The sequence below is a fragment of the Gorilla gorilla genome, chromosome 5, assembly GCF_029281585.2.
Source record: "Gorilla gorilla gorilla isolate KB3781 chromosome 5, NHGRI_mGorGor1-v2.1_pri, whole genome shotgun sequence".
In the NCBI taxonomy this organism is placed as follows: Eukaryota; Metazoa; Chordata; class Mammalia; order Primates; family Hominidae; genus Gorilla; species Gorilla gorilla.
In genome coordinates this window covers 175,637,846-175,660,804 of record NC_073229.2, presented here as the reverse complement: position 1 = coordinate 175,660,804, position 22,959 = coordinate 175,637,846, and the positions used below count along the sequence as shown (strand labels likewise).

The window sequence follows — 22,959 nt, the reverse complement described above, 5'->3', positions numbered from 1 at the left end:
GCGCGCATTGGTACATCTAATACCTGAAAGACCCCAGTACCTAAGTAACTCCTGGGAGTAAATGAGTAGATGCATTCAGGAACAACTGAATTACCAACGTTTCTGGATTACTTCGCAACGAAAGGGCCGGTGACTCTACTCCGGGCTGGCCGTCCTCCTGCCACATCAGATTTTCCAGAAATTGCTCCGAAGCACACTTCAGTAGCTAAGCAGGGAAAGTTAAATGAAGGAATTCTTTGCTCCCAGGGGTGGCGGGGAGGAACTGCCCGGCCACAGTCTTTCGAATTTCACCGGTTTACATGGTCAGAGAAGCAGAGTGGCACAACCTAAAATCCAGACGCGCTCCGCAAACTCCGGTCCTGCCCATCCCCTCCTGAAATCAGCGCCCTGGCAGTCCCAGGCCACAGCCCTCGCGGGCACAGAGCTGCTCTGATTCTGCCCACGCCTCCGGGAGGAAAAGGGTGCAAATCAGGGGAGCCTCGGCCCCTCCTGGGTCTTCTATCCCCAGGGCCACCCCCGCGCGCGGCCGGCGGCTGGGACCGTACCTCGGGCGCTGGCGAAGCGGCACCCAGCGCGATATGGCTGGTGCAGTCCAGGCTCCCGGAGCCAGAGGAGCGGCCGCGGCTCATGACGACTCGAGCCCGGGGGCGCGCTCGGACCCGGAACCGGCCCTGAGGAAGCGGCGGCGCCGGGAGCCGGCGGGTGGCGCGGGTGTCTCCTCGGGCAACGGGTAAACACCGCGGGGACGCGGCGGCGCCCGGCTGCGCGCGAGTAGGGCGGCCCGGCCGCAGGAGGCCGGGGTGGACCCCGAACCCCCGAGCGTGGCCTCCGTGGCGAGGGCCTGCAACTGAGCGGCCGAAGCTGCCAGGGCGACCTGGGGGGATAAGGGTCGGTCCTCCCGGTGGGACTCTGCAGTGAATGCAATTCCAGGCCTCATCCTTATGTCAGCGATAAATACAGCCAGTGGGCACTGTGAACGGTGCTGGCGCGAGTGAGGCATAGGAGACTTCACAAGGGTGAACGGAGAATTTATTTAGCACCCACTGTGTGCAAATGTGTCTGCGAGCGTGCAACCTGTGCAGGTCCGGGTCCTGCGCTTGGTTTAATACTCAGCTGTCCCAGTCTTGACGTTTTTAGGAAGTTTTGAACAAGGTGTCCTGCATTTTCATTCTGTACCGGGGTCCACAAATTATGTAGCCTGCCCTGGTGTGCGTTCTTTCATTTCACCTTCTCAACAACCCTGCCTGGAAATACGGGTACTAGTAATACCAGCGTTAGTAACAGCCACAGCTGCTCATTATGAAATACTCGTGCTCGTCCATGCACTGTTGTAAGTGCTTCCCACGTATGATCGATCTCCTTAAATGAAACAAGATTATGAAGTGGATGTTAGAATAATCCATCTTCAAGACAAGGAAACAGTCACAGGGAAATAAAATAAAATTTCCAAGATGTACAGGGTAAGTGGTAGAGTGAAGATCAGGCTCCAGATCATAACACTAAAGCACAGAGAAGATGAGTAACTTGTTTAAGGTCCCACAATTTGTAGCAGAATCTGAAAATGGAATCTGCATTCACCTCACTTTAAAGCTTTTGGTGAGCCGGGCGCGGTGGCTCACTCCTGTAATCCCAACACTTTTGGGAGGCTGAGATGGGTGGATCACTTGAGGTCAGGAGTTTGAGACCAGCCTGGCCAAGATGGTGAAACCCTGTCTCTACTAAAAATACAAAAATTAGCCGGACATGGTGGCGGGCACCTGTAATACAGCTATTCGAGAGGCTGAGGCAGGGAGAATCATTTGAACCTGGGAGGCAGAGGTTGCAGTGAGCCAAGATCGAGCCACTGCACTCCAGCCTGGGTGACAGAGCAAGACTCTGTCTCTAAAAAAAAAAGAAAAAAAGCCTTTAGTAGACTCCTATGCTGTTTGAGACACATGAAATCAAACAGGTGGGAGGATTGCTTGAGGCCAGGAGTTTGAGACCAGCCTGGGCAATACAGCAAGACTCTATCTCTACAAGTTTTTTTTTTTTTTTTTAATTATCCAGGCACGGTGGTGCACACCTGTAGTCCTAGCTACTCAGAAGGCTAAGGCGGGGCCAGGTGAGGTGGCTCATGCCTATAATCCCAGTACTTTGGGAGGCTGAGGCAGGTGGATCACCTGAGGTCAGGCGTTCGAGACCAGCCTGGCCAACATAGCGAAACCCTGACTCTACTAAAAATACAAAAATTAGCTAGGTGTGGTGGCACATGCCTGTAATCCCAGCTACTTGGGAGGCTGAGGCAGGAGAATCGCTTGAACCTGGGAGGTGGAGGTTGCAATAAGCTGAGATAGCGCCACTGCACTCCAGCCTGGGAGACAGAGCAAGACGCCATCAAAAAAAAAAAAAAAAAAAAAAAAAAAAGAAGGCTAAGGCAGGAGGATAGCTTTGAGCCCAGGAGGTCAAGGCTGCAGTGAGCTATGATCACCACTGCACTCCAGCCTGGGCGACAGAGCAAGAGCATGTCTCTAAAGACAACACAAAAAGGCAAAATCAGAGCTATGGCAGCTTTTCTTGGATTCCATCAGTCATCCTATGTGCATTCATATCGACCCTGAGGATTTCTTCATCTGGACAATGGCTTTTGATCTCATGGTAACTTTGCCATATATCTAATCCAGAATCATCTCAAGGCTTTCACTTGATGCACCGTTAAAGAAAAAGTTCTTAATGAAAACTTAGGCTTTCAGAAATCTCCTATTAATAGTACAATTTGGAGTAAACACATTTTTAAGTTGTAGTTTTTCCTTGCAGTAGAACCACTACAAACTTGCCAAATTTTCTTTTCTTTTTTTTTTTTTCAGACAGAATTTCACTCTTGTTGCCCAGGCTGGAGTTCAATGGTGCGATCTCGGCTCACTGCAACCTCCGCCCCCTGGATTCAAGCGATTCTCCTGCCTCAGCCTCCCGACTAGCTGGGATTACAGGCATGTGCCACCATGCCCTGCTAATTTTGTATTTTTAGTAGAGATGGGGTTTCACCATGTTGGCCAAGCTGGTCTCGAAGTCCTGACCTCAGGTGATCCGCCTGCCTCCACCTCTCAAAGTGCTGGGATTACAGGCGTGAGCCACTGCGCCCTGCCAAACTTGCTAAATTTTCAATGAACCAACACTGCCAGAGGAAACACAAAATTGATGAAAACTCAAGACACCTGGAAGAGAACCAGATGGAAATCCTTCTCCATTAACTCTAATCCAATTGTTTAAGAATCCCATGTCGTAAAGCCTAATTCTGCTCACTTTGGTCAACCTTATAGCTCTTATTCATGAGAATAGAAGATATAAATTTGAACAGTCTTTAAAAATCAGCATGAAACAGATTTTTCTCTGTATAAAACAATGTGATTTTGTGGTAACTGGAGGCAGAAGAAGTACTTGGCTCAGCCCTCCCCAGATGCCTTTGAGATTTCTGGGATATCAAGACATGAGCCAAGTGACTCTTCAAGCAGCATCTGATGATGTGATGACGTCAAAGAAGTTGAGCTGGGGGGACCCCGAGGTCTGGACCTTGGAGGAGATGACGATTTGGGCTAGCTGGGACCATGGTGGTAGAACATTTCAGGCTGGGAGTTGGAGGGGGGCGGTCTCTAGGTCTGATAACAGTTTAAGCAAAGGAGGGAAGAAAAAATGTACAAACAAGTTCCAGTCCAGACCTCTCACAAAACCCCATGTGTGGGCAGCACCGTGTGGCCCACAATACCTCCGTACAGACCTCTGTTTTGGAGTTTTCTTGTGGTGTCGTAAGTTTAGAACTCTGGTTTCCTCCTTTTGCTTGTTTGCTTGTTTGTTTTACAGATGTACATGTTTCTCACGGGAACATTTGTAATATGATAACTTTTGGAGCTTTTGACTTCCGATTGAAAACTTGTCACTGAAATCACTCCTATGACATTTTAATTGTCTAAAGGTTGTTTAAAAGAGTAGGCTTGATTTTAGTATTTTCCTAAACACTTGCTGTGATCTAAATGTTGGTGCTCGCCACCCCAACTTGATTTGTTGGAACCTAATACCCATTGTGATAGTGCTAAGAAGTGGGGCCTTTGGGAAATGATGAAGTCATGGGGGCACCACCCTCATGATTGACATTAGCCCTTCTAAAAGTGGCTCGGATTTGTTAAAGGATACAAAGTGACAGCTAGACAAGGGGAATCAGTTCTAGTGTTCCATACCACTGTTTGATGACTACTGTTCACTATAGTACATTATATAGTTTCACATAGCTAGAAGGAGGATATTGAATGTTCCTAATACAAAGAAATAATAAATGTTTGAGATGATGGATCTGCTAATTATCCTGGTCACTATATATTATTTGTATCGAAACTTCACTATGAATCCCATAAATATATACAATCATATGTCAATTTAAAAAACACATTAAAATTTTTAGCCTGGCGCGGTGGCTCATGCCTGTAATCCCAGCACTTTGGGAGGCCGAGGCAGGTGGATCATGAGGTCAGGAGATCAAGACCATCCTGGCTAACATGGTGAAACCCTGTCTCTACTAAAAATACAAAAAATTAGCCGGGTGTGGTGGCAGGCGCCTGTAGTCCCAGCTGCTTGGGAGGCTGAGGCAGGAGAATGGTGTGAACCTGGGAGGTGGAGCTTGTAGTGAGCCGAGATCGCGCCACTGCACTGCAGCCTGGGCGACAGAGTGAGATGCCATCTCAAAAAAAAAAAAAAATTAAAATTTTTAAATGAAGAAAAAATTTTCAAAAGCAGAATTCTTTCTTAAAAAGACATATCTATCTATATCTATGTATAAAGCAACATTTTTGAAACTTAAAAAATGTGGCTTGAGTGAGCTCCCGTGCTTCTTCCTCCATGTGAGGATATAGCAAGACAGGCCGGGCATGGTGGCTCAGGCTTGTAATCTCAGCACTTTGGGAGGCCAAGGTGGCCAGATCACCTGAGGTCGGGAGTTCAAGACCAGCCTGAAACCCCATCTCTACAAAAAATTAGCCAGGCGTGGTGGCGGCTGCCTATAATCCCAGCTACTTAGGAAGGATGATACATGAGAATCACTTGAACCCGGGAGGCAGAGGCTGTGGTGAGCCAAGATTGCGCCACTGCACTCTAGCTGAGTGACAAAGCTAGACTCCGTCTCAAAAAAAAAAAAAAAGAGGACACCGCAAGAAGGTGCCATCCATCCATAAGGAACAGGAGGAGCTCACCAGGCACCAATCTGTTGGCTCCTTGATCTTGGGCTTTCCGGCCTCCAGAACAGTGAGAAATAAATGTCTATTGTTTATAAATTCCCCAGTCTAAGGTATTTTTGTTATAGCAGCCTGAATGGACTAAGTCCTAGCTGAACAAAATGTTCTCAAAACCTGCAAGCAGCTCCTTCAGTCATCTACCAGAAGATTACTTGGTGAAGTACAGACCACTGAAACCTGCTATTCCAAGCGAGTGGCAGCTCTTAAAGGTCTTTAAAGCCATTCTCAGTCCTTTCCTAGACTTGTTTCACTTGTTTGCTGATCCTGATTTATCTAATAAATGAACACTCTTCAGCAATGACTTTAATTCATCCTAAAACAGATCCCCTGTCCCTTATTTGTTCTATTGTGACATAAAGCTGGTTGTCAAACAATTTGTCGGTGTCATTTCCAAAGATTTTCATACATTTCATTTCATTTATTTTAAGGTCCATTTTCTATCTTTTCCCCATACATATGACTGTTTCCAATATATTTTTACACCTAAAATAAATGTGATCCATCTTATAACTTTATTATAGGCTAAGCTTAGAGAACCACTGAGAGCTCACTTTATGAAAAATAAACAACTGAAAGACCTTCAGTTTCACTATTAAGGTAAATCACAATTGTTCTTTTAAAAAACATCTTATCAAAAATGTAAAGTACATTTCAAGACATTTTAGTTGGGTAAATATAAGGTTCTAAAAAACACCTACAATAAATACATATTTTCTGGTCCTGTATGATGTTTATTTGACTGTAAATTCAATACATTTGAATTCTGTTTTAATTGGTATTTTCTTAACTAGTCAAAAAGATTTGTTGTATACAATATAATACCACCATTCATGGCCTTACTGAAGTGATCTTTCAGTTGTGAAATTGCAAGTTTAAAATAGTTTAATATTCTTGGAAAAATTTAGAGGGATAAACTGGGCAATCAATGTTAACATTTTTCTGTTCTAGGAGGAGAAAGCACTTTCTAGCAAAGGACTGCCAGAAGGACCACATCACATGTTTTTTTATAGGAAAAGTGTCAACCAATCGGGAGGATTATGGAAAGTCTGGGGTGAAGCAAGAGCTCCACGAGCCTTCTTTGAATCCTCTGTCCTCTGAATCACCTGGCAGCCAATTATTCCTAAAGTTTTTTTCCCTTTGGGGGTTTCCCTAGAAGAGCTAAAGTCTACTACTAATAAGAACAGAATTAGTTTGGGGGATGAATAACATTTTTCTTCACTAAGGCTCAAAGTTAGTGTTTCCTATCATCAAAATTTATTCCTAATTTCCACTTTTTGTTGTTGTTGTTGCCCAGGCTGGAGTGCAGTGGCACAATCTCAGCTCACCGCAACCTCCACCTCCCGGGTTCAAGTGATTCTCCTGACTCAGCCTCCCGAGTAGCTGGGATTACAGGCATGCGCCACCACGCCTGGCTAATTTTGTATTTTTAGTAGAGACGGGGTTTCTCCATGTTGGTCAGGCTGGTCTCGAACTTCCAACCTCAGGTGATCCACCTGCCTCGGCCTCCCAAAGTGCTGGGATTACAGGCGTGAGCCACCACACCTGGCCAAATTTCCACTTCTTAATGCTTATCTGGAATGAAAATTTACATGTTTCATCTTTAAAAATGTCATTCACACAGATGGGTACTGCTAACTATTGCTTTCATTTCATAAGCATGTGATTTAAATTGAGCATATTAATCACTCAGAAGGCATCTATAAAATTACCTTAGATTTTTATGTTGATATTTATCTTTTAGCATGTCATTACGCTGCAGATTAAAAGCCTCCAGTTGAAGGTTAGATGGAAGCTCCTCAATTGCAGTTGAATATTAATATATTTTTGAAATACGGGAATTTCCTTTGCATGTGCATTGAGGGCTGAATATTTGTGTGAGAATGAAGATTTCACATCTTGTTTTAAATTTCATCAGCATAGAAAGCATATAGGACAGCTTGACAGCTTGTACTTAGAACAACATTAGCAATTATTGCATATAGTACTGTCTTACCTTGTAATTATACCTTGAGTTGATTAATAAATATTACCAACTCTACAGCAAAAGCTAATTTCCAAAGCCATTCAGTATTCAATAATACTGACTGAAGGCTGTGTTTCTTATTTGGAAAAACTTTCAATCTCAGCCCTGAGTTCAAAAAATTGAAATGAAACATTGTCACCACTGATCCATCAAATTTCTGTGCATCAGAGCAAGTCAGGATATATGGTTTCTATTTCCAGCAAAAACTTGTAGAAGTGACAACGGTTAAGTCCACAAGAGCGATGAAGTTCAACATTTACACTACTGATTTAATAATGCCTGATAAATACAAATATTTTCTGGATGTGTTTGCTGATGAATAATATCATGAAAAACCACAGGCTTTTAATTTTCAAAAGCTTTGTAAATGCACCCTTTTCTGGTGAACCCTTTTCTGGTGAACACATATTTTTACCATCATCAGTTTTAACACATCTTATCAGATTCTACTTCAGATTGTACTGAATTCATGTTTTCTGTTTCTCTTAAAATATTCTCACCTGTATTCTCTCCACACAGGCTTTTTTTGATTACTTCAGTCTTAGCACTGATATTTCAAATAACAACTGCTCAGTATTGTTAACATCTGTGAACTTGTCAAGAGCCAAAGAAAATCATTTGCCTTGTTTTTAAGGCAAAAATATGTTCATGTTGCTCCCAACATCCTCAACCCTGAACAACCAGTCTCACTGAAAGGCAAGTTTATCTTCTCTAAGAGCACGTTTCTTTGGCTGCAGCAATTAAACATGATTTAATGAACTCAACATTGGTAAATGGCTCTCTTTGCCTGGCTAATAAATTAACCACTCAGAAACTGACTTTGGTTGCAGCCTCATTTTATCTTTTATTTTTGTGAGACAGTTCTGCTGTGGTCAGATATTCCATTTTAAATTTTCTAATTTTTCTAACTGTTACTTTTCTGTGAGTTAAGGATATTATAACAAGTGCTTAGTCTAGTTATGTCAATGTCTAAGTATTCTTTTAGCACATCTATAGTGTCATGTTTATAGTAAACATAATGCTTTGGCATTTAATTCTACAAATATAATCTACTATCCACTGTCTTAAAAGCATAACATCCAAAATCCACGTTTCTTGTATTAACATGATGAGTAAGCTCTGGTAATTTTAAAAGTAAAGTAAATGTCACCATAGTACAATACATACGGTACTTTACCAAACATGGTAGAGTTATAACTGTACCCCTATTATTTGTGATTTGTGGATGAGCAGGACAAAATGATAAGAGCACCACATGTAGTCTCTTTTGCAGCCCCTCAAACCTGCTGTTTAAGTGTGAAAGTAACCAGAGACAAAACATAAACAAATGTGGCTATGTTCCTATAAAACTACCTATAGACCCCAAAATTTGAATTTTGTGTCACTTATCTTCATGTGTCATAAGATATTATTATTCTTTTTTTAAAAAACCAACCAAAAATTTAAAACTGACTCTTGGCTTATGGGCCATACAAAAACAGGTAACTATGGGCCATAGTTTGTCAACCCCTGGTCTAGGTCAAAGTTTAGGATATGGGTACATTTTTCAATTGGAATCAACTTAAGCTAAATTATTTAGTAAATGATTGCATAGGTAGTATTCAGATACAGCAAAAGTCATACAGATGATAGAGGAATGACTAACATTTGGAGAACACCGTACAGGGAAACACAATGGAATTACGCAGCAGTGCTGAGTGAGCCCTTGAGGTTTATGGTCATGATTTTAAAATGAAACCAGTCAGCTCAATTGTATGATTTTTCTCCTATATGTTTCCATTGTTTGAGAAAATGGAACATAGCTACCTTCAACCAAGGTCAGGGTTATGCCAGGAAAGTAAGATAGAGAGAGGAACAAGGTAATTGATTGTATTTACAAGGGAGTCATTATAATGACGGATCATAGAATTTAAGCTGGATAGTCAAGAAAATGAAGAGAGGAAGAAAATAAAGGAATATAGGAGTTTGAAAAAATAGAATAGGATCAATGACTGAGAGGTCCTGATGAGGTCAGAGCATTGTTGCAATGGGGCTATTCCAGTTAAGGGAATTGAAAGGAGAGTCGGTGGTGGGCAGAGTAGGATGCTTAAAACCAGAGATAGTGCAGTTCCTGGCCTAGGCTGTAACCATGGGAACAGGTGGCTCAGTTGAAATATTGCAAAAAAAAAAATCATTGATTCTGAGGCATGTCATCAATGAACTGAATGGCCAAGATTTTGGATGGGTCGCATAGTTGGACGTTGATGTCACCAAGGATGTTGACAGAGGAAGACAGCTAAGAGCAAAAGTCTTCAATAGATATAGTACTTAAAAATTAGAGGCTAGGCACGGTGGCTCATGCCTGTAATCCCAGCACTTTGGGAGGCCAAGGTGGACAGATCACCTGAGGTCAGGAGTTCAAAACCAGTCTGGCCAAAATGGTGAAACCCCATCTCTACTAAAAATACAAAAAAATTAGCCAGGTGTGATGGCAGGCACCTGTATTCCCAGCTACGCGGGAGGCTGAGGCAGGAGAATCGCTTGAGCCCAAGAGGCAGAGGTTGCAACGAGCTAAGATTGTGCCACTGAACTCCAGCCTGGGTGACAAGACTGAAACTCTGCCTCAGAAAAAAAAAAAAAAATTAGAGCTGATCCATGGAGTTGGCAGCTTTTTCCTACACAAAAACTAGCCTTCCTTTTTGGTAGCTGGAAATAACAAATTGCCCAGTGAAATTGTTGTGGTGTAAAACATTTTCCCTGCTTTAACCAAGTTGCCAAACAGTAGATTAACCCTTAATTTAAAATGTATTATAAATGAGATCTGGTTTCATATACATGAAAACGAAAACCAAAAATACAGAAAGTATACGAGAGATCTCTTTTCTTTTTTTTGCTCAAGAACTACAATGTCCTTTTTAAAAAATACTGAAAGCTGGCGAGATGTGGTTGCTCACACCAGTAATCCCAGTGCTTTAAGAGGCTCAGGTGGGAGGGTGGCTTGAGCCCAGTAGTTCGAGGTTACAGTGAGCCAAGATTGTGCCACTGCACTCCAGCCTAGGTGACACACGGAGACTCTATCTCTAAAAATAAAAATTAAAAAACTGAAAGTCCTTGGATTTACCCCTGGACTTGAAGACCCTCTAACAGTGGTTAAGTAGACACACCCTGGAGTAAGGGTGTCTGGGTTCAAATCCTGTCTTTGCCATTTCTGAATTCCCTGATCTTGGATAAGCTTCTCAACCTCCTAGGGCCTATCCCTCATCTGTAACATAGAAGTAATAGCAGTGCATAATCCATGTGGTTGCTTTGAAGATTAAGTTATATAATGTATGTAAAATGCTTAGTCTGCAGAACCCAGGACAAAGTACAAAATAAGTATGAGCTATTAGCATTACTCTTCTAAAACACAGAGCACAGAATTCTCCCATAAGACACCACAAAGAAGGGCTAGCAAAGTGTTTACTCTTACGCTAAATTATTCTGAAATTTGGAAGATCATTGGCTTAATTTTTTTTTAACTACTCAGTATGTAAGAATACATTTTTGAAGCATTTTCTTTACTTTTGGAAAACAGGAATTTTAGAAAGGGGTTGGAGCAACAAAGAGGTGCCTTGCCTCCAGGAACTTAGAACTATCAATTGGCCTATGGGCCAGGCGTGATGGCTTACGCCTGAAATTCCAGCACTTTGAGAGGCCGAAGTGGGAGGATCACCTGAGTCCAGGAGTTTGAGGCTGCAGTGAACTACGACAGGCCAGTGCACTCCAGCCTTGGTGACAGAGTGAGACCCTGTCTCAAATAAATAAATAAATGAAATAAAATCAATCAATCAATTGGCCTCATATGGTTAAACCAAAGCAGAGATATGCCGAACATCTTATAAAGACACGCTATCTCCCCAGCCAAGACAGAAATTTAACTAAATATATGAATACGTATAAGAAAAGCATATGATAATCACAAGACAGATTATTCCACAATGGAAACTGGTTGGGGGGCGGGGGAGGCTAAGAAGATAGTGGACCTCAAATGCCAATGTCTTGGCCATTTAATAGCTCAGTTTCTCATCTAAATTCATAAAAATCAAGATTTCACCCTCAAAGCCTGCAAGCTTGTGGCTACAAAGCCCTCCCCAGGACTCGTCTTCCCTCAGGATCCCTGTCCATTCTCAGGATGTGCCCGTGAGCCATCAATAGAACAGGATGTTAAGGTCGCCGTTATGACCACTGTGATGGTTAATACTGAGTGTCAACTTGATGGGACTGAAGGAAGCAAAGTATTGATCCCGATGTGTCTGTGAGGGTGTTGCCAAAGGAGGTAACATTTGAGTCAGTGGGCTGGGAAAGGCAGACCTACCCTTAACCTGGGTGGGCACCATCTAATCAGCTGCCAGCAAATATAAAGCAGGCAGAAAAACATGAAAAGGCTAGACTGGCTCAGCCTCACAGACTACATCTTTCTCCTGTGCTGGATGCTTCCTGCACTCAAACATCGCACTCCCAAGTTCTTCAGCCTTGAGACTTGGACTGGCTTCCTTGCTCCTCAGCTTGCAGATGGCCTGTTGTGGGACCTTGTGATCGTGTGAGTTAATACTCCTTAATAAACTCCATATATATATGTATATATCCTATTAGTTCTGTCCCTCTAGGGGACCCTGACTAACACAACCACCAAAGCGAGGTTACTCAGGATTATTCTAAGGTAGCAATGAGAAAATGATATTGCTCCCCACACGTTGAAGTTCTAGAAAGACCAATGGTAAAAATTCCTCCAAAAAGATGATAACTTGACTAACATTCTGTTAAAATCAACCTCAAAAGTAAACATGGTTTCTAAACGCAAGAAAAAAGACAGCTTCTTCCGGATCTTTAAAATGCCCTTATTATTTTGGAAAATCTTATGGCTTTGGGTGGTGGGGGGGGTTAGTGTGGGATTTTCCTGACCCCATTTTAGACATGTGTCAGATTTCTTTTAAAATTGCGCCAACTTTCTTTCAAAAAGCAACAAATACTTCTTGTTTTTAAAAGCTGAGAGCAACGACTGTTTCTCATATGTACTTACTGCCCTGGATTCCCCGTGTTGATTCTAACTTCCTGCTGAGGTTTCACAAAAGCATTCAAAAACATTTCAGTAAGTTTTCTGATTCAGACCAGGCTAGATTTTTATTACCAGTTGAAGTTTAGCCAATCCTATACATATATATATATATATGCACACATGTATGTATATATAAAGTGATTCTCATCTGCCCCTCTCAGAAACATCATCATCATAAATTAGTCTAACTTTTGGAAAGATGTTTTATCTTCTGCTGATTTCACAGATTTAACCTCAATTAAAATACCCTATTTATAAACTTGCATTACTGGCCATAAATGTATTTGGTCTGTAAAACTTCCTCTTATAAAAGAGAGAAGGAAGCAAGACACAGGAAGCTGAGCAATCAGCTAATGATTTTTTTTAAAAAATGAACACCTCAGCCTTCGCAGAGATAGATGTCCCTTGAGATAGCTCCTAAAAGTGTTATCACTAGATACAAAACACTGATTTAAGACCATCATCTGCTTCTATTTCATCTGATAAATCAGCCTGCTGAATACAGACCACTGATCAGAGTGTACAGTGAGTTAAAGAGAGAGTAAAAGGTACTCAACTCTGTCTTCAAGGATGTTCAGATTAATGAGGAATGATGAGATTCATAAGAGAAAAAACAAAATCCTCTCACCTTGGCCTCCCAAAGTGCTGGGATTACAGGCATGAGCCACCTCGCCCAGCTGACTTCTTAATTTTTTGTAGAGACAGGATCTCACTATGTTGCCCAGGCTGGTCTCAAACTTCTGGCTCCAAGCAATCTTCCCACCTTGGCCTCCCAAAGTGCTGGCATTAGCCACTGTGCCCAGCCTAGCCCTTACTCCTTTTAAAGCCAATGAATCTTTGTTCAATTGGAGTCTTTTTCAGGAGCCCAGTATTTAGAACAGATCAATTTGGAGATCCCTCTGTTGACCTTGTAAACAAGGGGTGAGGCTCTAGAGTCCCACTAACGTCCTTCTCCATGACCTCCATTGTCCATGCCACCCAAAGTCCCCAAAGTACCTCCACAGAACCCTTAGTGCTCAGAAAAGCACAGGTTGAAAACCAACAACCAATAGGACAAAGTCTATGTTTTCAGAGTTGCATTTCTGATCTCTGGGAGATCTTACTATTTGTCCTTAAATAGTAATCTCTGGGACCATAGAAAGGGCAGAAGACTTGGAAGTCATTGGGTTCAAGTGCCAACCCAGCCACTTACTAGCTGTGTGGACCTGATTGAAGCTCTATTGCCTCACAGATCAAGTAAGTGTAATAATACCTATGTCATAGTGTTCTTATGGTATACATAATATATGAATTTTTTAATAAAGTATGAAATACTTTGCAAAACGTACGATAGAGTGCTATTTTTATGGGAGGTGACGTAGGTGGTGGCAAAAACAATAGGCTGGGACCCCTTGACCTTGTTCAAATACAGGTTCTGCCATTTGTTACCACTGGCAAGTGTCTTATTCTGAGTCGTGTTATTTCATGTGTAAAATGCAGTAAATAGAGCATTGCATCCAGCCATGAAAACCTCCAAAGGAAGAAGGGGGATGTCTCTTCATAAGCTGTTTTGTAAGAGCAAGATGGTGTTTCCCAGAAGCATCCAGTGACCTTGCCTCACCTTGGCTAGAACTGCATCCCACCCGTAAAGCAATCATTGGGAAGCGGGGGTGGTATCAACATGGGGAAGGATCCCCAGACAAGATGGTGTCTGTGCCAGCAAAAGACAAAGAAAAAGACTTTTGTATAGTCATTCAACAATGTTCGCTTCAATTTCTACCCTTGGAGTCCTGCTGCTAGGCCAGACCCCTCAATGCTACAAAATACTCCTCCATTCCATGAAGAATTTCTATATATAGTGTCAACAGTCTACAATGTGAAATTTTTTCAATGGATTATTATTTTATTTTTTTTTGAGACAGAGTCTCACTCTGTCGCCCAGGCTGGAGTGCAATGGCGCAATCTCAGCTCACTGCAACCTCCGCCTCCCAGGTTCAAGCGATTCTCCTGCCTCAGCCTCCCCAGTAGCTGGGATTCCAGGCGCGCACCACCACACCTGGCTAATTTTTGTATTTTTAGTAGAGACGGGCTTTCATCATGTTGGCCAGTCTGGTCTCAAACTCCTGACCTCGTGATCCATTCGCCTTAGCCTTCCAAAGTGCTGGGATTACAGGCATGAGCCACCATGCCCGGCCAATGGATTCTTTTACCTGAAAATAAGTTCTAGCCTTTGGTTCTTCCTTACTAATACATTTAATTATATCTTCACGATTTGTCTTATAGAAACCATTTTAAATTTCCCATAAAAGCAGTAAACTTGCAAAAGTGTGTTGTTGTATAAGAGATACCACCAACTGGCCGGGCGCAGTGGCTCACGCCTGTAATCCCAGCACTTTGGGAGGCCAAGATGGGCAGATCACAAGATCAGGAGTTCAAGACCAGCCTGACCAACATGGTGAAACCCTGTCTTTACTAAAAATACAAAAATTAGCTGGGCGTGGTGGCGCGCGCCTGTAATCCCAGCTACTCAGGAGGCTGAGGCAGGAGAATCTCTTGGACCTGGGAGGCAGAGGTTGCAGTGAGTGGAGATTGTGCCACTGCACTCCAGCCTGGGCGACAAAGCGAGACTCCATCTTGGGGAAAAAAAAAAAAGAGAGAGAGAGAGATACCACCAACCTGCCCAATGTGGAGGTGGGAGTCATCACTTTATGGATGGAAGTCAAGATGGGACTTAGCCGATACTTCAATGAGTTAAACAGATTAGCAGAGAGAAAAAGTAGAGTTTTCCATGAAGAAAAAAAATGACATAAGCTAAGTAGGAAGAAGGAAGTAGAATTTTCTACAAAGATAAAGTGCCAACTTTTGTGCGAAGTCAAATAGGATTGCTTGGTGCGTGGCAAAAAGCACAAGCAATTAGATCCTAAAATCACACACAGAGCTAAAAGTGAGTTTTCTGCTTATATATAAGGACATTAAGTAGCAAAATGAATGAAAAGCTAGCTAGATTTTGTGACCTATCTTCAAATGACATACCTATTTAGTAACAGAGCTGGGACTGGAAGGACGCTTGCCCAAGTTATTGACTCTTTGAATTCATCTCAATAATGGAAGTGGCTGATGAGTCTTCTCCAAGACCACAATTATTTGGATTTCAGTGGTTCAAATCACATTCCATTTGAGAAATGATGAGAAAAAATAAAAAATAAAAATGGAAAATTAATGCATACTTTTACAGATTCATGTGAAGTTGGACCTCATTTAGTTTTAAACAGTTTATCAGTAATGTTATCAAAGATGAGGCAGGAATTAGATTGATTTATACAAGTAGAATTTTGGATTTCAAGTTGAGAGCAAAACACAAATTATCTATCATCCATTTGGTTAGAAGAGTGAGCCAGTGCGTCCTGGTCAAATCATTTCCACCTGTTCACAAAAACCATTTCCCTCCAAAATCTTACCCACTGGCTTCCAGATGCTTGGTGGCCCGAAACGTCCTTTTCAATTGTAAAAATCCTCTTAATAATAGGTTAAGGATGACTCAATCCTTGTACAGATGTGAAATCTTCTGTTTCTTTTAAAGATCTTTTGACGGCATGGAGCTGGACAAGAAAGGCTTCGCATTAAGTGAAATTTGAGATGGAAAGAAAAAAGTACTATAATGCATCTCCTCTTTGATTCAAAAAATTAAATAAACGGGATGGGCGCAGTGGCTCACGCCTGTAATCCCAACACTTTGGGAGGCCGAGGCAGGTGGATCACGAGGTCAGAAGTTCAAGACAAGCCTGACCAGCATGGTGAAACCCCGTCTCTACTAAAAATACAAAAATTAGCCAGGTGTGGTGGCGCTTGCATGTAGCCCCAGCTACTCAGGGGGCTGAGGCAGAATAATCGCTTGAACCCAGGAGACGGAGGTTGCAGTGAGCCGAGATCGCGCCACTGCACTCCAGCCTGGGTGACAAAGCAAGACTCCGTCTCATAAATAAATAAATAAATAAAATCAGTCATGCCTTTCATCAACTTTGTGAAAAGGAAAGAGAATTGGGGGAAAAGGAAAAAAAAAAAACCAGAGCACATGTTCATAACTGTTTTTGTGCCATGGACTCCTCCAAATAAAGTGTGTAAATGCCTTAAATAAACAATGCAAAGGGAAAATTTACATAGAAATAGTTAACAAAACATTAAAAACAAAAATCTGTGGCCAGGCGTGGTGGCTCACACCTGTAATCCAGCACTTTGGTAGGCCGAGGCAGGTGGATCCACCTGAGGCCAGGAGCTTGAGACCAGCCTGGCCAGCACGGTAAAACCCCGTCTCAACTAAAAATACAAAATTAGCCGGGCATGGTGGCCAGCACCTGTAATCCCAGCTACTCGAGAGGCTCAGGCAGGAGAATTGCTTGAACCAGGAGGCAGAAGTTGCAGTGAGCCAAGATCGCGCCACTGCACCCCAGCCAGAGCGACAGAATGAGACTTTGTCTCAAAATAAATAAATGAATAAATAAAAACGAGAGGAAAAAGCAGTTTCCCTCCCCATGATAAACAGTTACTTGATATTGACAACTTGGGGCTATGAGTCTAATGCAAACACTGTTCCAGGTGGACTAGAGTAACTGGGTGGCTCTTAATAATTAGCAGTATCTGAAGACTTTAGTTGTCCGAAGATGTTCGTTTCAGTTTTTTATCTAATACCAAAATTTTTGAATAATCTATATAGCAAAATAAACTACGATCTAGTCATATGATGAATGTAGCCATTTAAAAATCACATTCTTGGCCTGGGCACGGTGGCTCATGCCTGTAATCCTAGCACTTTGGGAGGCTAAGGCAGGAGGATCGCTTGAGCCCAGGAGTTAGAGACAAGTCTGGGCAACATAGGAAGATGCCGTATTTGCCAAAAATACAACAATTAGCCAGGTGTAGTGGCAGGTGTCTGTAGTCCCAGCTACTCGGGAGGCTGAGGTGGGAGGATCTCTTGAGCCTGGGAGGTGAAAGTTGCAGAGAGCCATGATCGTGCTACTGCACTCCAGCCTGGGCAACAGAGCCAGGACCTGTCTCAAAAAATAAATAAATAAATAAATAAATTTTTGAAGAATTTTTAACAAATGGAAAATTGATTATAATATTGAAGGAACAAAGCAGTATTTAAAGAAGCATACACTTATCAAAAACTCTCGGGCCGGGCGCGGTGGCTCACGCCTGCAACTCCAGCACTTTGGGAGGCTGAGGAGGGTGGATCACCTGAGGTTAGGCGTTCAAGAACAGCCTGACCAACATGGTGAAACCCCATCTCTACTAAAAATACACAATTAGCTGGGCACAGTGGCGCATGCCTGTAATCCCAGCTACTCAGGAGGCTGAGGCAGGAGAATTGCTTGAACCCAGGAGGTGGAGGTTGCAGTGTGCCAAGACTGCGCCACTGCACTCCAGCCTGGGCAACAAGAGTGAAACTCCATCTCAAAAAAAAAAGGAAAAAAGAAAGAAAAAAAAGAAAAAAGAAAACCCTCAATTATATAAAATATATATTCCTTTGTTCATTCAACAAGTACTATTGATCTCCTTATATATGTCAGGCTTTCCAACAGATCCACTTTATCCTTCAGAGTTCAATTTAAATAGCATCAGCACAGAGTTTTAATGAAATATTTCAAGGCCGGGCATGATGGCTCACACCTGTAATCCCAGCACTTTGGGAGGCCGAGGTGGGTGGATCACTTGAGTTCAGGGGTTCGAGACCAGCCTCACCAACATGGTGAAACCCCCGTCTCTACTAAAAATACCAAAAAAAAAAAAAAATTAGCCATGTGTGGTGGCGCACTCCTGTAATCCCAGCTACTCGGGGGGCTAAGGCAGGAGAATCGCTTGAACCCGGGAGGCAGATGTTGCAATGAGCCTAAATCACACCATTGCACTCCAGCCTGGGTGACAAAGCTAGACTCCATCTCAAAAAACAAAGCAAAACAAAACAAGAAATATTTCAAATACTGGACTGCATTACCTATCAATCAGTCATTCATTGAGCAACTACTGTGTTCAATTGTGTGTAGGACAAATACACAGAAGATACAGGTGGTGGCTGCCCCAAGAAATGTAAGATTAGTGGGAATCGACAAGTTAGAAGTGTCTTCTGTATGAACTGATGTTCCCTTTTATTTTCTAAAAGTTTTTAAAATGGGGTGAAGTAATAGTAAATAAACTGAAAACGAAAAACGTGCCACACCAAAGAAAAGCAAATGGGAAAAAAAATCAGGTTTTACAGAATATTCAGGTGGCCACTAGGGGGTGCCAGAATGTTAATACCTTTCAGCAAGTTTCCAGTTTCCCTCGGGTAATTTGAGTTTGGGATTCAATGTAGTTTAAACTGACCGGAATTAACGTTTCTTTTTCCAGCAAAATGGTAAGAATGTGACTCAGGTCACATAGTTCACAGTAGACTGGTGCTATGATTTGAATCTATCCCTTCCAAAATTCATGTGCTGAAACTGGTGGCCAATAGGGTGATATTAATAGGCGGGGCCTTTAAGAGGTGATTAGGTCAGGAGGGATCCTCCTTCACAGATGGGTTTCAGACTCGTCACGCGGCATTCAGCTCCCTTGCCCGTCCGCCTTCTCCACGAGAGGACACTGTGTTCCTCCCCTCCTCCAGAAGATGCAGCAACAAGGCACCATCTTGGAAGCTGAGACCAGGACCTCACCAGTCCACAAACCTGCTGGCACCTTGATCTTGGACTCCCAGCCTCCAGAACTATAAGAAATAAATTTCTGTCGTTTTTAAACTACCCAGTCTCAGGTATTTTGTTATAGTGGCACCAATGGACTAAGACAATCAAGAATTAGAAATCAAGTATTTATGAGTCTCAGGCCATTATTTAGTACCAGGGTCATATTGCTATCCAGAAAAAAAAAAAAAAAATCTCTTGGCGGGGCACAGTGGCTCACGCCTGTAATCCCAGCACTTTGGGAGGCCGAGGAGGGTAGATTACCTGAGGTCAGGAGTTCGAGACCAGCCTGGCCAACAAGGCGAAACCCTGTCTCTACTAAAATACAAAAATTAGCCGGGCATAGTGGCAGGTGCCTGTAATCCCAGCTACTCGGGAGGCTGAGGCAGGAGAATCGCTTGAACCTGGGAGGCAGAGGTTGCAATGAACCGAGATTGTGCCATTGCACTCCAGCCTGGGGGACAAGAGGGAAACTCCGTCTCAAAACAAAACAAAACAAAACAAAAAAACCTCCTATCCGTCTAACAGGAACTAATTAGTAAACTAAACAAACAAAAACCCCACAAAAAGTAAAATGACAACAAGAACAAAACCAACCAAACAAAAGTTAGAAGTTGGAAAAATACTTAAGAATTAAAAAAAAAAAAAAAAGGCTGGGTATAGGCACATGCCTGTAATCCCAGCACTTTGGGAGGTTGAGGCAGTAGTCTCGTTTGAGCCCAGTAGTTTGAGACCAGCCTGGGGAACGAAGTGAGACCTCATCTCTACAAAAAAAGTTTTAAATTAGCCAGGCATGATGGTGCACACCTGTAGTCTCAGCTACTTGGAAGGCTGAGGTGGGAAGATCACTTGAGCCTAGGAGGTCGAGGCTGCTGTGAGTGCCTGAGCAAGAGAGCGAGACCTCGTCTCAAAAAAAAAAAAAAGGTTTTAATGATATGATTCTTTTTTATCTTAGAAATGTAAAAAAAAAAAAAAGTATGTCTATACATAAAGAAGAACTTAGCAATATATACATCAAATCTTAACAGGGGTATTTGGAGATGGTGTTACCACTGTTGTTGTTTTTCTGAGTTTTCTTTTCCTCTGCTATATTCATTTGCCGCAATTTCAAGATATCACTTAATGCTTACCAGGAGTGTCAGACATGGCATGAGCACTTTATCTAGGTAATGACATGAATGCATAGAAGTGTTCAAAGTCTTCTCCACTCTCAATCTAGCAAAAAAAAAGAGGGTAGAGACAAAAAGAGGAAAAAAGACATTTTGTGGCAGATGTTCTGGAATAAGGCTTAGCAGGAGTTTGGGCAGAGGGCTGTGTTAGAAAAATGACTGGGAGAGGAAATTTTAACAGCAACTTTGAACTACGTTTTCAATACACTCTGGGGTTTTCTTAAAATGCAAATAAAGGTTTAAACTGTGTTGCTTTTTGTGGCTGGTGCGTTTTCTTTTATAGAAACATGACCTTGAGACTAAGCAACTCGGATTTTGGCTTTATAAAGGTTCAAAAACATTACTGCATTTTATCAAACACAAACACTGCCTCAAATTAGTAAGAAAAGTTGGATCATGGCAGGGCGCGGTGGCTCACGGCTGTAATCCCAGCACTTTGGGAGGCCAAGGTGGGCAGATCACCTGAGATCAGGAGTTCTAGACCAGCCTGGCCAACATGGTGAAACCCTGTTTCTACTAAAAATACAAAAAACAATTAGCTGAGCGTGGTGGCGTGCACCTGTAGTCCCAGCTATTTGGGGAGGCTGAAGCAGGAGAATCACTTGAACCCGGAGGCAGAGGTTGCAGTGAGCCGAGATTACGCCACTGCAATCCAGCCTGGGTGACAGAGCAAGACTCCTTCTCAAAAAAAAAAAAAAAGGAAAAGAAAAGAAAAGCTGGATCATGCCAACAAATCTTGTCCACTTGCTGTTAAATAAAAACACGATTCTCTGCATAATTATTTACCTGCCCTTCATCTACATTTTCATCCTAATATACCTACAATACTGGATCTACGTCTTGACAAAAATGTATTGCATGAAATTTATAAGCTACACTTACTTCATATGTAGGTGTGGTAGCAGTTGAGAAACAATTAAAGATGCTATTTTGGGAAGGCTACTCAGCTCTTCAGTGGAAAACCCATTCACACCCCATTGCAGAACCTCAGCTTTCCCACCGTGCTCGTCTGCACCCATACTAAACATGTGCAGGCCACATTTGCTCAGGTGGAAACAAGAGTGTTGGAAGCAGGATGGGGGGAGTGTTGACGGGGGTTGAGAGAAGGTTGGCAGTCCCTCACTTTAGAGACCCTTAAGAGGAGTTTAAGCAGCTCCAACACCAATGTTTTGCAATAAAAGTATTTATCCAAATTTAAAACGTTTGTGCTGCAAACTGATACCATCAAGAAATTGATAAGACAACACACAGAACTGGAGAAAATATTTATAAGTCGTATGTCCAATAAGAGACCTGTATCCAGAAAATATGTATATATATTATTTATACATATAGTTGTTGTTGTTGTTGAAACGGAGTCTCGCTCTTATCGCCCAGGCTGGAGTGCAGTGGCGTGATCTTGGCTCACTGCAGCCTCGGCCTCCCAGGTTCCAGCGATTCTCTTGCCTCAGCCTCCTGAGTAGCTGGGACTATAGGCATGTGCCACCGCGCCCAGCTAATTTTTGTATTTTTTAGTAAAGAAGGGGTTTCTCCATATTGGCCAGCCTGGTCTCGAACTCCTGATCTCATGATCTGCCCACCTCGGCCTCCTAAAGTGCTGGGATTACAGGCGTGAGCCACCACGACTGGCCAGAATATATATATATATCTCTTTTTTTTTTTTTTTGAGACAGAGTCTCACTTTGTCACCAGGCTGGCATGCAGTGGCATGACCTCGGCTCACTGCGACCTCCACCACCCTGGTTCAAGCGATTCTCCTGCCTCAGCCTCCCGAGTAGCTGGTATTACAGGCATGCGCCACCATGCCCAGCTAATTTTTGTATTTTTAGTAGAGACGGGGTTTCAGCACGTTGGCCAGGATGGTCTCGATCTCTTGACTTTGTGATCTGCCCGCCTCGGCCTCCCAAAGTGCTGGGATTACAGGCGTGAGCCACTGCACCCAGCCCAGAATATATCTTTTAAATCTTATAACTCAATAAGAAGATAATGTTTAAATGGGCAAAGGAATTGAAGACATCTTCCCAAAGAAGATACACAAATGGCCAATAAGCACATGAAAATATGCTCAACATTATTCATTAGGGAAATGCCATTCAAAAGCATGGGATTCCCACTTTGCACCCAACAGTTCAGCTATAGTCAAAAACACGGATACTATTAATAACAGGCCAGGCACAGTGGCTCACGCCTGTAATCCCAGCACTTTGGGAGACTGAGGCGGGTGGATTACTTGAGGTCAGGAGTTCAAGACCAGCCTGGCCAACATGGTGAAACCCAGTCTCTACTAAAAAAAATACAAAAATTAACTGGTGCATGGTGGTGCGTGCCTGTAATCCCCGTTACTTGGGAAACTGAGGCAAGAGGATCACTTGAACCCAGGAGGCAAGGTTGCAGTGAGCTGAGGTCATGCCACTGCATTCCAGCCTGGGTGACAGAGCAAGACTCTGTCTCAAAAAAAAAAAAAAAAAAAAAGTAACAAGTGCTGACAAAAATGTGAAGTTGGAGCCGTCGTGCATTGTTGGAAGGAATGTGAAATGGTGCAAACACTTCGGGGAAAGTATTTGACAGACACACAAAACATTACAGTTACCATATGATGGAACACTTTCACCCCTACGTATATACCCAAAAGAAGTGAAAACATACACAAGTCTTGTACATGAATGTCATAGCAGCATTATTCATAATAGTCAAAAAGTGGAAACAACCCAAATGCCCATCACCTGACAAATGAATAAAACGTGGT

At 42.7% G+C, this 22,959-nt stretch overlaps 1 protein-coding gene across 2 annotated transcripts in view; it reads right to left on the bottom strand.

Annotated features, from left to right (window-relative positions):
• The window catches only part of CCDC170 (coiled-coil domain containing 170), a 123,493-nt gene extending 122,755 nt beyond the window's left edge, over positions 1 to 738 (bottom strand). The window contains exon 1 of one of the 2 annotated variants that reach the window (XM_004044843.4): positions 546 to 738. In XM_004044843.4, the coding sequence (XP_004044891.1) occupies positions 546 to 629 (84 nt within the window). In that variant the 5' untranslated portion in view covers positions 630 to 738. Of the gene's footprint in view, positions 1 to 94 lie in introns of both variants that reach the window. The other variant, XM_063707956.1, reaches the window with a different exon arrangement.
• Between the last annotated feature and the right edge of the window lie 22,221 nt (positions 739 to 22,959).